Here is a 13,913-nt window from a genome sequence, read left to right as displayed (position 1 = left end):
ACGATTTAGCTATTAAATTAACGCACGAGGGACATGTTGTTTGAAAGATTTTCCCAAACTGGAGGGGTGATACTGTTTAAACTAAATGATAGTGTGTTGGTGATGCTAGAGATGCTAGGTTCCTCTCAGTGTCAAAAGACACCTGTCATGAAGTTTTGTCAGTTATTGCTGTCTCTGTATTTTACATGTAGTCATTTTAACTTTCCGGAAAACGCTGCTCTAAATCACAACTGTAACCCTTTTTACTTAAGCAAACGCATATTAAAAACCATTTGGGGCATTAAGATGATCTTCTGCTGTGAGCATTTCAAAGGTTTTGCATGAGTGAAGCTTAGTGTGGCTCATTTTACCATGACTGATTTCTTACTGTTGTTTATAGGCTCATTTTTTAACAAAAACCATAACTCAAACTTTTCTTTCTTGATTTCATTAGCTGCTTTCAGCCACATCTCATGGCCTGATGGAGTTTGCTCAGTTGCCATGGAGACTTTTCAGTGGACACCACAGCTGGACAAAGAATACCCCATTACAGATAAAGGCTGTAAGACCCCCTAGATTGTTTTATTTAATTTAGACTACATTTGCTTTATGAGTGAATTAGTTTCAGAATATGACAAATCATATATTCTAGAAAGGATCTAAAGCAAAGCTACTCACATTGGTTCTATGAGGGCTGCAGTCCTGCAGGTTTGTAATGTTTCCCTTCTCCAACATACTTCACTCAAATTAATAATCCATTTCATTTGAGTCACTTGTGTTGGGAACAGGGAGTAGCCTTGGTCTAAGGGATACTAAAAACAAAGTCTGCCCCAGCCACAATCTGTAACCATCAGATCAATTTACACTTAAGAGAAATATGGTTATTTTTATGTTTTGATTATTTATATATTCAGACATAATAATTATTGAGAGGCATAAAGGGGCTAAAACATATCCTTATTTCCATGCAATATGGGTTGTATAATGGTAATTAAACTGACTCTTCAACTTTCAAAAATCTTTTTTATTCTTTTTTTTTTTGTCTAATTAAAACCAAATTTTTCTGTAATGATGAACATCTGAGCATCCAACTGTATATATTTGCAGCTATTTTGCAGTATGTATTTTAAAAAGAATCAGCACAGTTGTTCTTGTTTGCTTGCTTCATTTCGGAAGCATCTATAAGCTGCACAGATGGAGATGCTGAAAGAGAGAGGAAGACAGATTCTGATGAGTAAGACGAATGATGTCAGCGTTGACTATGAAAATTATTATTTGTGCAAATATACACAGATTAAGAGGGTCAGATTTTTTGTAGCTGTAGGATTAAATGTGTTCAGTCATGTCTGGTGAGTTAGTGCAAGAGGTGATTATCCCAACACTATATGTGTGTGTCTGTGGATGGGGTAGAGATAGATGTGATGCAATATGTATGAAAATGAAACAGCATAATTATTTTAATTCCTATGTATGCTGAGTGATGGAAAACCGTGGCATGGTGTGTTTTTGTATATAATCCACTCACAGGAGAACATGAATAATTGCTCCAAATCAGCTGTGATGGGATCAGACTAGCTAAAGACCCCAAAGACCCCCTAAGCTGCTTTTAACTCCGTTTTAGACCTGCAGCGCTCGCTTTAGGTTCATTAGAGACTGTGTTAATACTAACTCCATATCCCCTCCATCCTCAACCAGACAAGGAGTAAATACAATACACCCCCCCTCTTTCCATCCCTGTCTCTATCTCCTGCCATACAGACATCCTCTATGACCTGAGAGACACTGCTAATCTGTGTCTTTACCCTCCGCTGTCTGTCACACGCCCCCACTGTCTCACAGAAAAAACAACCACCCACATGCCCTATCTTGCAATTCCCATCTAAGTCCAGTTACACACAGGAACATATCAGGTTACAGTAAAAGAAGCTGAAGAGCTGGAATTTTCTTGTTTTATTTTTGGAAGATTTTCAATGATAAAATGACAAACAATGTCCTGTTTGGGGAACAGAGAGCTCCATCTTTGCCATGTTCCCCATGTAGCTTATGCCATCGATTTCTACAGAAGTGGAAGTTAACACAGCCACCACAAATAGATCTTTGCATGCCCCCCACCCCACCCTTCTCTTTTACTGCACTGACGTTGTTTCCCAAGGCTGTGACTTTCTCCCTCTCTCTGCCTCCTAAATCTATGCAGTGTCATTTAGAAAGCAGCTAAACTGGAAAGTAAAATGCAAAGATGGAAGTCTGTTCAGACATTTCCTGCAATAGAGAAGCAACCAGAACCGGTTTACCGTCACATAACACCAGTATTCCTTCATGCTGAGACAACACACACAGACTCCAGACATGACGTTTATGTGCAGGAGGAGGGTGATGATTGTTATGGCACAACTTCATCAGTCTCTTGGTGTCCTGTACCTAATTTGGACACATGAAAGTGCCTACATTTATAACAAATGGACTTTCATACAGAGAAATAATGACAAGTCTTGCTTGATAAGTTTAAAAGTGCTCTCATTTAATAAATATCTTTAAAATACGTGTTTCTCCGTATTTCCTGTAAAAGCAGAAACCAGGGAAGTCCCTCTTGTTCTAAAAATCCTAATGTGTTGAGACTTGTCATTTTGTCCATGCACAACCTGCCATGTCCCATCAGCTCTCAGAGCAGAGACATGAAAAGAAACTAGAAATTTTTTAATTGGATAAATACTAGAAATAACCAAAGAAATTACTTTTTTTTTTTGTCTTTTTTTCAGGGGGGGGGGGCAAAATCTGTGTGGGTAAAGTATTGAGCAAGTCTTATCATACAGAATCACTTTAACATGTAATTTTATTTTAAAAGGTCCTAGTGTGGATAATTGCTGTGGTTTTAAGTGTAATTGACAGACTTTCCAGTTTAAGTGGGAGAACCACATGAAGGATCATTTCCCTGCATAAGTGCCGATTTTTTTCAGAAATATGTGGAGTTAAAGTTAGGTTTTAGTTAATGCTGTTGTAAAAATATGGATATAGGGTGGTAGGTAGTTCTTGTAAGTGGGCCTAAACTCAACCCTACCTAAAACTCCAGCAGGGGGAAATCAGCCTCAGAGTATTTTAATCTAAGGGACATCTCTATTCAACAGCCTGTAACAATGTACTTTCCAGAGAACAGACAAGGGAAAACCCAGCAGATTCCAACAAACTGTAGAAGGGGAGGTCTGAATTTGCAGTTAACCACCGTCAGTAACCCCCTAAAAAAAGAAAGAAGAAGTTGTGCAAAAAACCATCCATATCACAGACACCATCTTGATATACTTTCTCTTTCATTCCTGTTTATTTTCTCTGAATGCTGCCTGTGTCAGCATGCCCACGTAACCTTTAGACCCACCCCACCGGTCTCTTGATCAACTTGCCCACTTGCTCATTTACAATCACTCATGCATGGTACTGCATCTCAAGAAAGTAACCTAATAAACATATCCACACCTACAGTAAGCACACACACACACATGCACACACACACACGCCTAAAGTGACCTATAATGAAAAGCTTGAGTCGTGTGATTTCACATCAAACAGCTGAACTGTAGCGACTAAGAGCAGAATCTATGCTGAATAATCACATCAACACTTGTGTGAATATTTGGTCTTTGGAATGTATGGGGAAAAAAACAACCTGCTAATAGTCCTGTCTTATGTAGGTGTGAGCCTCAGAAAGGTTTCTACGCTTGAAAGATGCTCTGTTTTCAGTCTGAGCCCTCACATCAATGATACTGAAGTTTGAAGCAGCAAATTTCACACCTTGGAGAAATGTAAATGTGACCAAACAAAGAGGCAAAGACAGTCTGAGGTCCACTTTGAGGATGGATGGAGTAAATCAACGAAAGTGTAGGACAGGAAAGGAGTTTCTTTTCCCTTCCCATGTGTGCTTCCTTTCTTCTGTCTCTCTATATTGACCTCTAAACTGTCATGAGCCCTTATCCCTTATCTGAACTTTTCCCTTTCCTCGATACATCCCTCCTGGCAGCGAGGCAGTGCTGCCTTTCCTTCTCACCCTCTCTGCCAACCATTTTGTCCTCCACTGAGTAAAGTATTCTTTATATGATCTGCCCTCTTTGCTTGATGCATGCGTTCTTTCACATGGCTCTGCCTTTCTTCTTTACTCTCTATTCTTAAAAAAAATTACATTTTTGAAGTGTATTAAATTCCCAAAACAAGCAAATTGAAAACAAATATATTTGAATGTGAGGTATGAATTTAATAGAAGACTTTCTACATATTGCATTCAACTACTGACATTACATAAGCAAAGCTCTTTTGTTTCATCAGTGGTCATCAAGTTGCTTGTTACTATGGTGACAGTTCTGATGTGAGCATAAGAGGCACAATGGTGCTCCTCTCTTAGAAGACTAATATCAGTGGACAGGAAAAAATTTACTCAGCACTAGGTACAGCAGAGGTGCATCATGTTCCTACCAGGACATTTTCTTTAAAAAAAAAAGAAAAAAAAAGTCAATCGTGTGTATTTTATACACCATACAGAAGCTGTCTGTGTTAATTCAAAGTTCAACCAAACAGCATCTCTGTTTATGTATTTTGAAGAAATCTCCTTTCTTTAGCGTGCATCATGTCACCATCTGAGAAGTGATACCCGAGGCTGTGTATCTCAGTGGAAAAGCCAGTGACCACAACAAAATCTGAGAGGCACAAAAGGCAGCAGCTCACATATGTGGAACTAGCTGGAAAAGTTAAAAAAAAAAGCAAAAAAAAAAAACTGAGGATTATTTTGGGAAGTTTTGGGGGAAGTACTGTTTATTTCTGGCTCAACTGCCAATGAGAGCTGAGCAGCTACTCTTTAAACTTCTTACTGGTCTTGAATCTTTTTATGCATTGTTACAGTACTTAAAAACTTTATATATTTATTTAAAACATAGTATCAGTTCATTACATAAGTCTGTTGTATTTGTAATGGAAAATACTTCAGCTTAAATATCCGTTTGACATGTTAAATTGTCAAATTTCAGATCAACAAGCATTAAATTAAGGTGCTTAATCAAAACAGGTTTTTAAATTCTGAGATATTTGCCCCATATTCTCAAATTATTTATGTTTGTTTCTGTGTGTGTCTAGGTTAAATCACTTTATACATACTGATGTGTATACTGATACTCCATAATTTGCATAAGTTGTATGTGTGAGTCTGGCTGTAGCCACTAGATGGAGCCCTTTTTTTGTTTTCTGAGGAAAAAAATCAAAATTGGCCACTTTTATTTCTATATTTCTTTGTTACAGGTGATTCATCAAAAGCAATATTATCAAAAAACTTTTTTTTTTTTAAAGAAACAACAAAAAAGACAATATTAAGTATTGGTGACATTATTGCATGACTGCTGCTTACTTATTTGTTGACCTTTGTGCTCATCAGACTGCAACTACACCTGTCACCTGGAGTGTGAGAGTCGTGTCCAGCTTGACTGCAACCAGAGAGATAGACAGTCAGAAGAAACCCCATCTCCCAGAAGTCACTGCTCCCCCACAGCTCCTCTGCACAAAGTAAGTATAAACAACGTTAATTTAGAGGAAGTAAAACTCAGAAAAGACTGTGTTGAACTGGCTTTTTTTAGGAAACAGTTTTGTGAGAGAATGAGTATGTGTGCTGCTGAAGTGTACATGACTCAGGACTGGATTGGATTGCCTACGCTTTTACATAACCAACATCAACTCTCACACTATCTTTTTTGGATCTTTATTTTTAATTTATTTACGCGCTTTTGGTCTCATAGTATTCTCAGGACAGAAAATACGTCACATTAACATCCACCTGCATTCTTCTCCTCCTACTTCCATGCCTACTCTCTAGCCTCCATCACTATCCTGCTTTGCCTCCCCATCATCTCTCTCCTGCATTATGGGTTTGTTTTATTCAGTCAGTGCTGGATCATGATGTCCTCACTTCCTCATGTCTTGTCAAATGGAGGCAAACCAATTAGGTTAATCACTGTTTTCTACAGGGACATCCGTCATGGCAAAGCTGTTAGCCTAATCTGTTCTCTTATTCTGGTTTCTCACAACAAGGTCAAGACTTAAAAACACAAATAAAGACAGAATATTTTCCAATATTAAGTTTAACTTCCGATTCATGGCTTCAGCCATAGCTTTAAGTCATCTTTCTGTGTTCAAATCATGGGGTCGCACAGTACAGATACAGTAGTTACAAAATAATACCTCAGTCATTCTTTACATGGTTGTGCATAAGAACCTAGTAAGTGTGAGTCTTCATACTTTAAACGGCTTCCCAGCTGCAACCACCACTGCAATGTTGTCCACACATTCACACAAAGATACACATATCATATACAAGAGAAAGCTGGATAACCACATAAGCCTGCAGCCAAATGTTGGCAGCTTCTCTGTGCCCCGAGCCAGATTAAACTAAATTAGAGCCCTGGTAGTGTGCCATTACTATGCTCACAGAGACCATGAGCAAGTACAGTTACAATCATACACTCATGCTGCTCTTAAATATTTAAGAATCAGAGCAAGTGAAGTCAATTTTATCAAAACTCTTTTCTACTCATACAGTAGATCCTGTTGTGTATTCAAGCACAAACCAGGCTGTTACAAGATGTAAGTCAAGGTTTATAATGCTCATTAATCTATTGAAGAAGATCCAAATTCTTGTACTGAATATTGGAACAACTACAATGTGGTGATTTTTGTAAAGCAACATTTCTTTCAGCTTAATTTTTTTACCAGATTAATCTAAATGATTCAAACAAATATACAAATGGACTGCGGTTGTCAAAATACTGTGATTGGAAAAACATTAATAAGGAAAAATCTGTAGCTGAAACACTTGCTAAGTCAGAATTAAGTGAGTGCTGATAATATGTCTTTGAGATAAGTGATAGATATCTTTATGATATGTATCTAAGGGATATATTGTCTTTGAGACAATATATCACGTAGTGAATAAATCTGGTCTCTGTGCAGACTGTGGTTTGGTTCATAGAAAGCTCTATAGCTGTACTGCAGACTAGAGGAAAGATGACAGTTTATTTCCTGCAGTCCCCTTTCTCCCTTTGCTCTGCTTTATAGCTGTGGCTGTGTGTGGTTGTGTTTTTGCGCTCCTGTTGTTACTTATTGTATGCCTCAGCAAAAATTGATCCCCCTTCGGCCTAGCATACAGACTGCCATAGCCATGTTTGCATCCAGCACACGGGGCTTATCGACCTGAAGCCATAAGGAATGTCCGTTCACTGTTCATATGTGTGCATGTGTGTGTGTTTGTAGCATCCCACCCCCTTCTTGCTGTCTTCCCCCCATAGTGGTTACTCTAATAGAGGAGTAGAGAAGTAGAGCTGAAAGCAATCACTCCTGAACTGACTCAAACCTGACAGACATCCTATAAAAGGGTGACACAGTGTTGCTGCACACCACAGCCCTTCCTTCACAAATAGAACAGCCTATACTCTGTCTGAGCACAGTAAAGTCATATTACTGAATGCGGACAGAGATGCACATATGTGCAATCAATATCAGGACTTATGGGGCTCTAGCTGTTTTTTGACAAGGTGGGTCACTGCTACAGTGTGCAGTCAGTGTAAGGTTAAAGGTCAATGTAACCTCTTCTGTGGGGGCAGCCAGTCATGATTTTCTTAATCTCATTTTAAGCAACATAAGCCCACCTCTTATGTTGCAGATGGATATTACTCTATCTGACCCTAACTGGTTTTGTTGCTGACAGTTTTGCCTCTGTTGTGGATTGATCCTACATAAAAGCAGCATTTATGGTGGCTGTGGGGTTCGTAATTAACTGTCGTGTGCTGCAGCCAAATACGAGCAGAGCAGCCATCTTTCCCAGCCACTCTGCCACTTCCTGTCTCTGCTGCTTTAACGTATGCAACTCAAGAGCATTGATGCTTCTGCTCTCTGCCTTATCAGTGTTTCTCTTTCTGTTTACCCATGCCTCTCTCTTGTATTTGTCTTGTGTGAGAGGAAGTGGCCGCGCTCTGCAGGGTGCAGTTGCTTGCAGGAAGGGAGAGAGAGAAAAAGAGAGAGAGAAAGTAGAAGGGGGAGGGTGCTTTCAGCCTGATAGCACACTCAACCACAGATGGGTAAGAGAGGCTGCAAGAGACTGAGGGAGTAAAACGAGTGGAAAGACAGTCAGGGAGGAGAGTGGGAAAGAGAGGAGCGTGAGTGGGAGGAATCAGTCTCCGGTGGTATTGCCAAAGCAACGGACAGAAGAGGAGAGCGTGTTGTTGCTGCAACCAAGATATCTTCTGCTGCTGCGTACTCTTGACTCCAGCCTCGGATGGATGCTTACACAAATAAACGCCGGCATAACTGAGCTGCCTCTGCAACCAGGACATGAACTGAACTGTCATTCGTCCCTTCGTGGCAACACACAGCAGGATCCAAGCAGGATGTGGTATTTCATGCATGCCTTTATTTGTGTGCAGGTATAACAGGTGCTCTCAGGTGAGCAGAGTAAACTTGAAACCAACTTGTAAACTGACTCTGTGACACCGCCATGCAAGCCTGTGCGCGTGTGGAGTCCCAAACTGTGTGTGAATAGGTGCCAGTCTATATGTTTCACTGTAAAGAGGACCAGGTACTTCACAGCCTGTTTGAGACTCAAGCATCAGAGCATTCTCACGCACACACACCCATCAGGAGGAAGTGACACGTCTGTGCTCGCTCTCTTATTTCCTGGTCCCCTCTCCGGTGGCACCCAAAGTGCCGAATTGAAGCTGAGTTCACCTGTTTCACCCTCGCAGGTGGGACTTGGAACTGCCTGGATACAACAGCAGAGGAGTGCTGACTTTTTCTAGATGAGTAAGAGCCAGTTAGATGTGTGAGGATTCTGACTGCGGCTGGGTGTCACTTCAGCCGCTTCATTTCGACAATATTCATCACTTCCTCAAGCGGTGCTGCCCTGGTGCAAGAAGCTGTTCCTGCTGAAGCTCTCCATGACTGTCAGTACAGTACTGACCCCCTCCATGACCAGCAGTAACAGCATGAGCAGCGGGTACTGCAGCCTGGATGACGAGAGCGAGGATTTCACTTTCTTCACTGCCAAGACCTCGTTCTTCCGGAAGCCCAAGCATGCAGCGAAGGTACAGAATCTGGATATGAACGTTAGAAAATTAGAAAAAGTTTAAATTTATAAGATTTTAGGTGTTTCAGTAGTGGTGGAAAACAAATAGCCATTTATAAGAAAGAAATGTACTTTGTAAGCAGAAGTCAGTAGAGGAAGTGGTGCTGTTTTTGTAGCAGGCCTCTAGGTGTGTGCGTGTGAACTTATAAGTGTGTGACGAGGTTACTGTCACACATCTGTGTTGTGTAACACAGATCTGCCGGCTTGATGCCTCAGGGAACCCGTTCATTTAGTGATAGTGTAGATTTAGGATGACAGTTTGTGGAAAATGAAGGCCTGCTGCTGTGTGGCCTCATCTCAGACTCCTAAACACAACCTGCAGAGATAATTTGTTTGCTCCGTTTCAGCAGAGATGTTAATGACCTTAAACGACAGACTCCATAATGGCTTCCTCTCTACAATGAGTGGGAGAGGTTTCTGTAGACACAAAGCTCATACTTTTGCATTAGAGCATGCGTGCGCACTCGCATGCATGTGTGCAGGAGATAGCAACTACTTACTGGTACTTTTTTTAGTTACCATAGCAACTCATGGTTTTGTTGGCACTCTTTACACTTCCTATGATTTTGCTTCACTCTGCTCAGCATTCAGTCATTTCACACATAATTTGTTGAAAAACCAATAACACTGCATACACAGCACTGCTGGCCCTCTGCAGTGTGTTTATTTGTTCCATGAGTTTAATGCTCAGAGAACGACAGAAGACAGGAAAGACAAATAATTAAAAAGTAGAAGCTTAAGAAGCCTAAATAGCCTGCTGGACAAATGAAAAACATGCTCAGGCCTTCTCTTGTTGTCCTTGTCCTGTACTCTCTTTGGTGTCTGACTTGGAGAAGGTATAATCTCTGAATAATTGACCAGCTGTGTTGTCAGCATGCAGAGTTAGGGTGGCTGCCATGCTGACACTGAAGGGTATTGAGGTTAGTTTGTCTGGCCTGCCAGCCTGGAAGCTGGCATGAAGGCTTATTATTCTATCACTATTCAGCCAGAAAGAAATTGTGTGAAATATTATATGGCTTCACATCCTCAAGTGGAATTGAATTGAAGCTCTAAAAGTAGCCCTACAGTGCATCATTTTCATAGAGCAAAGCACTCTGCTCTTCCCTGTGTTTGAATATGGAAAAGAGGTATGCAAAGTTCTTGTATGCTGTCCTAGAGAAAGACATAGTTTTTAAACCTTGCACATGTGCATTTACACGTATGGAAATACGCAGAGAGATCTGCTTTTCTTTATGAATTATTTCCAGAGCTGAGCCTTTTGCTCCAGATTAGCCAGCTAATGCATGCATGCGTGTAGCTCTGTTGAACAGGGGTTATGTGCCGTTTTCTCTCCAGTGCAACTGAATGAGTTGCATCTCTGCCAGCTATAGCATGCATCTTTGCATGCATGTGTTGGCTACACTCGCTCGCTGCTGGTGCTGAAATGTGTGGGTGGGTGCTTAATGTATGTTGCATAGACCTGTTTACAGAATATGTGAAAATCATGATGCAATTTCCTATGTGAACAAAAAGCAGGTCATTGTGAGATAAATCAGACAGTTTCAGGTAAACAGATGTTTAAATGTTATCACCTATTTTAAAATAACTGGGTAAGGCCGACAGACATGCTTTTTTTTTACAATTCGATAAAGCTGACACCCTTTTAAAGACATTGTTCCATTACACAGCTGTTCTTTGTTATAAGGGTTGGGAGAATTATAAAATTATGAAGCCTTTGCTGTAATAGTGGCAAAAAATATCAAGATTATTTATGACAAAAAATCATCTACTACAATTTAGACAGGCCAATTTAGAGAAAGGTTGGATATCAGTTAGCGGTCAACTAATCCTAAGTGTATGAACAGAAAGACAGATTTTCTTGGTTCTTGAAGACATTTTACCCTCATCTGAAAGGGTTTTTCAGCCTTCTTGAGTTCTAGTTTCTTGAAGGTGGATCCTATTCAAGAGCCAAGTAGAGACCTACTGAATCTGCATCATTAAGGTTAGAGTAAGTTCTCAGAAGTGATAGAAAGATGCCTATGAGTGTGTGTACTCGCACACTTGTTTGTGCTCGTGTGGACTGACAGCGATGACACACAGGCTTCTCACAGCTGTGAAACAGAATCTGCATGCGTGTTCTCGATTGAGCGTCTCCTCTTCAGCAGTTGACCCATTAAAGATGCTGCCTGAACTCACACTGCCATCTGTGTGTTTTATTCAAAGTTGAGTTCAGTCCACTTCTTTTTTTCTTTTTTTTTTACAAACACTATAGACCCAAAAAGGTGTTTAGGTTATAGAAAGAGACATGTTTGGAGCATGATTTAATACTCAGTGCTTGCAGTGACATTTCAAGCAATCATATGACCTCTGTTGTCTGATCTCATCAGACTGAGAGCATCAACAATTACTCATGTCACCCTGTGTTTGTGTGTTCATCTGCATGCCATATGTGTCTATGTGTGTGTGATGCTTGCATAATAATCAAAAACATCTAACACATTTAAGCTACCTGACATCTGTTGATGAACAGGATGATATGGCTTATGTGTGTCTGTCACCTGACATAATTGTTTCCACCAGACAAAACATCTAGTGGATGCATTTACTGTACAACCAGAAGCACGAGGATCAGTTTTTAAATGGACTTTTGGAGCAGACTTGCAGTATTTGTGCATCACCTGTCTTATTAGGTGTCTTGTTAGATGCTCCACTCCTCACACTGAGTGGTTGTTAAATGTGAAGAGATGGAACATCATGAATGCATCAAGGGATGGTCTTAAATGTATAAAAACAGGAAAATTACAACAAAACTGATTATTGAACAACTGAACAAGTGCTGACTTGAAAACAAAAAAGATGAAATATGCTTTGACACATTTTATGATAAGATTACATTTCATGGCAAGCAGACTGATATGTGACACAATGAGACAGATTATAATTTTCCTGCCTTCATAAGCAGGCGCTTAAAATATTCTTCCCCCTAAATTTAATGTTTTTTTTTGTCAGTGCTGTACATTTAGCTTCTCATTTCTCCCCTCTGCTGGGTCCTCTCGGTCATTTGTTCCACCATGACCTGGTCCAGCCAGGACTTTGTGGGCTGTCAGGGCCAAAAACTGCACCATTGTCCCCCTCCATTGTTGTCAAATAACTCTCACTGGTTTGCAAAAAAGGGAGGGCATGGCACTGCCTCTGATACATTTAGAAACTCTCATACAAACGCAGGAATTCCTGCTACGTTCTTTTCACTTTGTTGCTTTCAAATGGGAGGAATTCGATAAACTAGTTGACTCCTACATACCCTCCAGATTCTTTTCCTGGCTCTGGATTACACAACACTAGCTTCATTTGTCCTGCAGAGTTTCATTAAATGTCAGAGTCTTTATTCGACTAAGATGCATGAGAATAGCTCATTAAACTCTGTTTTTGTCAAGTTTGGAATTTTGGTGAGACACTAGAAAGGTTTTTCTTTTTTCCCTAGCATCACCTTGTTTTTGTAGTTCTTTAAACATTTCTTATGATGTTGGGCTTATAGCTGCATCGAGGGCCTGGTCATCCATATTTTCACTGTTCCTACCCACTCATGGACACACACTGTATTTCCAAACATCAGCCGTGGATTTAATTTGTTATGATGTCATTACCTGTTTTTCTCTTTGCCAATCAGAAACCTGTATAGTGGTGATCGTCACCAGAAAGATGCCTCAGTTCACATACATGAACCCATTCACCTTGCTTCTGTAAGAAATAATTACCTCATCACACAAGCTGAGGACTCCCCTTTAGAAATTTGCTCTTCCTCATGCAATCCCATTCTGTTCCACAAAAAAAAAAAAATAAATAAATAAATAATGCAAACGAACTGTAGAAGAGAGGGGGGGACAAAACTATTGTGAGATAGAGAGGATGCATCCCACTGTACTAAAAATAACCCAGTCAAACTCTGTGTTGCTAAGGCTGGCTCAGCAGCCTCTCTTTCATCATTCCTCACCCCTTACTTGCTTCTTTCACTGCCTCCCCCTCCTCCTCTTCCTCCTTTCATGTTTTTTTTACCCCTCTCTCAGTCTCTGTGTCAGAGAACTGAATGAGAGAAGAGCAATGCTGTCAATATTCCTGTGCTGTGATGCTGAATGTGGATTAGCTCCATTCACAACATTTCTTCACTCCATGTGTAACAATACTGGGGAGGAAGAGGTGGTTTAGTGTGTATGAGCATCCCAGTTAGTCACAGTCAGAGTAGCAAAGGCAAAGATGGAGGACATGGAGAGCATGGAGACCACATTCAGCCATAGGTGTGAAGCTTTTTAGCTTTATTTTCAACTAAATACAGCGTGACATCAGGCATTTCTACAAGTTGCTGTGTCCAGTGTATAAGAAGGAGTGCAGGATGGAAGTTTGCTTTTCTGATCCTGGTTTCTTCATAAAGTTGAGGAGAAAAAATGGATGGTTTAGCTTTGAAAGGACAGGGTTAAGTGGCACCATCTGCTGGTTAAGATGAAGCTCTTGTATGACTTCATTGCTGATGTTTTCTATTTTTTTATTTCACCTTTCAGCATAGTAAGACAAAGGAGGAAGAGGAGGGAGGAACTAAAAACCTGTCAGAGGAAGAAGTGCGGACCAGGATTGAGGAGTACAACGCTCAGGTCTCTGAAAATGGAATGAAACTGGTGAGTTTTTAAATGCCAGTTATCGGCAATCAGTGGCTTTAACACCTTCCTAATTTTCACATCAAATACAAGCAGTAAGGAATGACGTGCAAGAAAATCTAATATTTTTAATAATTATTAAATAAGCTGAAGTTTGGCAGTTTGTGAAG

The 13,913-nt window shown here is 40.3% G+C and overlaps 1 protein-coding gene across 4 annotated transcripts in view; it reads left to right on the top strand.

The window, feature by feature from the left end:
• rassf5 (Ras association domain family member 5) overlaps window positions 1-13,913 on the top strand; it is a 32,451-nt gene that overhangs the window by 8,567 nt on the left and 9,971 nt on the right. For 3 of the 4 annotated variants that reach the window (XR_006009715.1, XM_041979777.1, XM_041979779.1), the window contains exons 2-3: window positions 5,384-5,511; window positions 13,651-13,764. Coding sequence is in view for 3 of the 4 variants with exons in the window: in XM_041979777.1 (XP_041835711.1) it covers window positions 5,384-5,511; window positions 13,651-13,764 (242 nt within the window). In the remaining variant the exon portion in view is untranslated. Of the gene's footprint in view, window positions 1-5,383; window positions 5,512-8,091; window positions 9,078-13,650; window positions 13,765-13,913 lie in introns of those variants that run through there. The other variant, XM_041979778.1, reaches the window with a different exon arrangement.

The sequence above is a fragment of the Melanotaenia boesemani genome, chromosome 3, assembly GCF_017639745.1.
Source record: "Melanotaenia boesemani isolate fMelBoe1 chromosome 3, fMelBoe1.pri, whole genome shotgun sequence".
Classification (NCBI taxonomy): Eukaryota; Metazoa; Chordata; class Actinopteri; order Atheriniformes; family Melanotaeniidae; genus Melanotaenia; species Melanotaenia boesemani.
The sequence above is the reverse complement of the archived record's forward strand: the minus strand, read 5'-3'. Positions and strand labels throughout refer to the sequence as shown.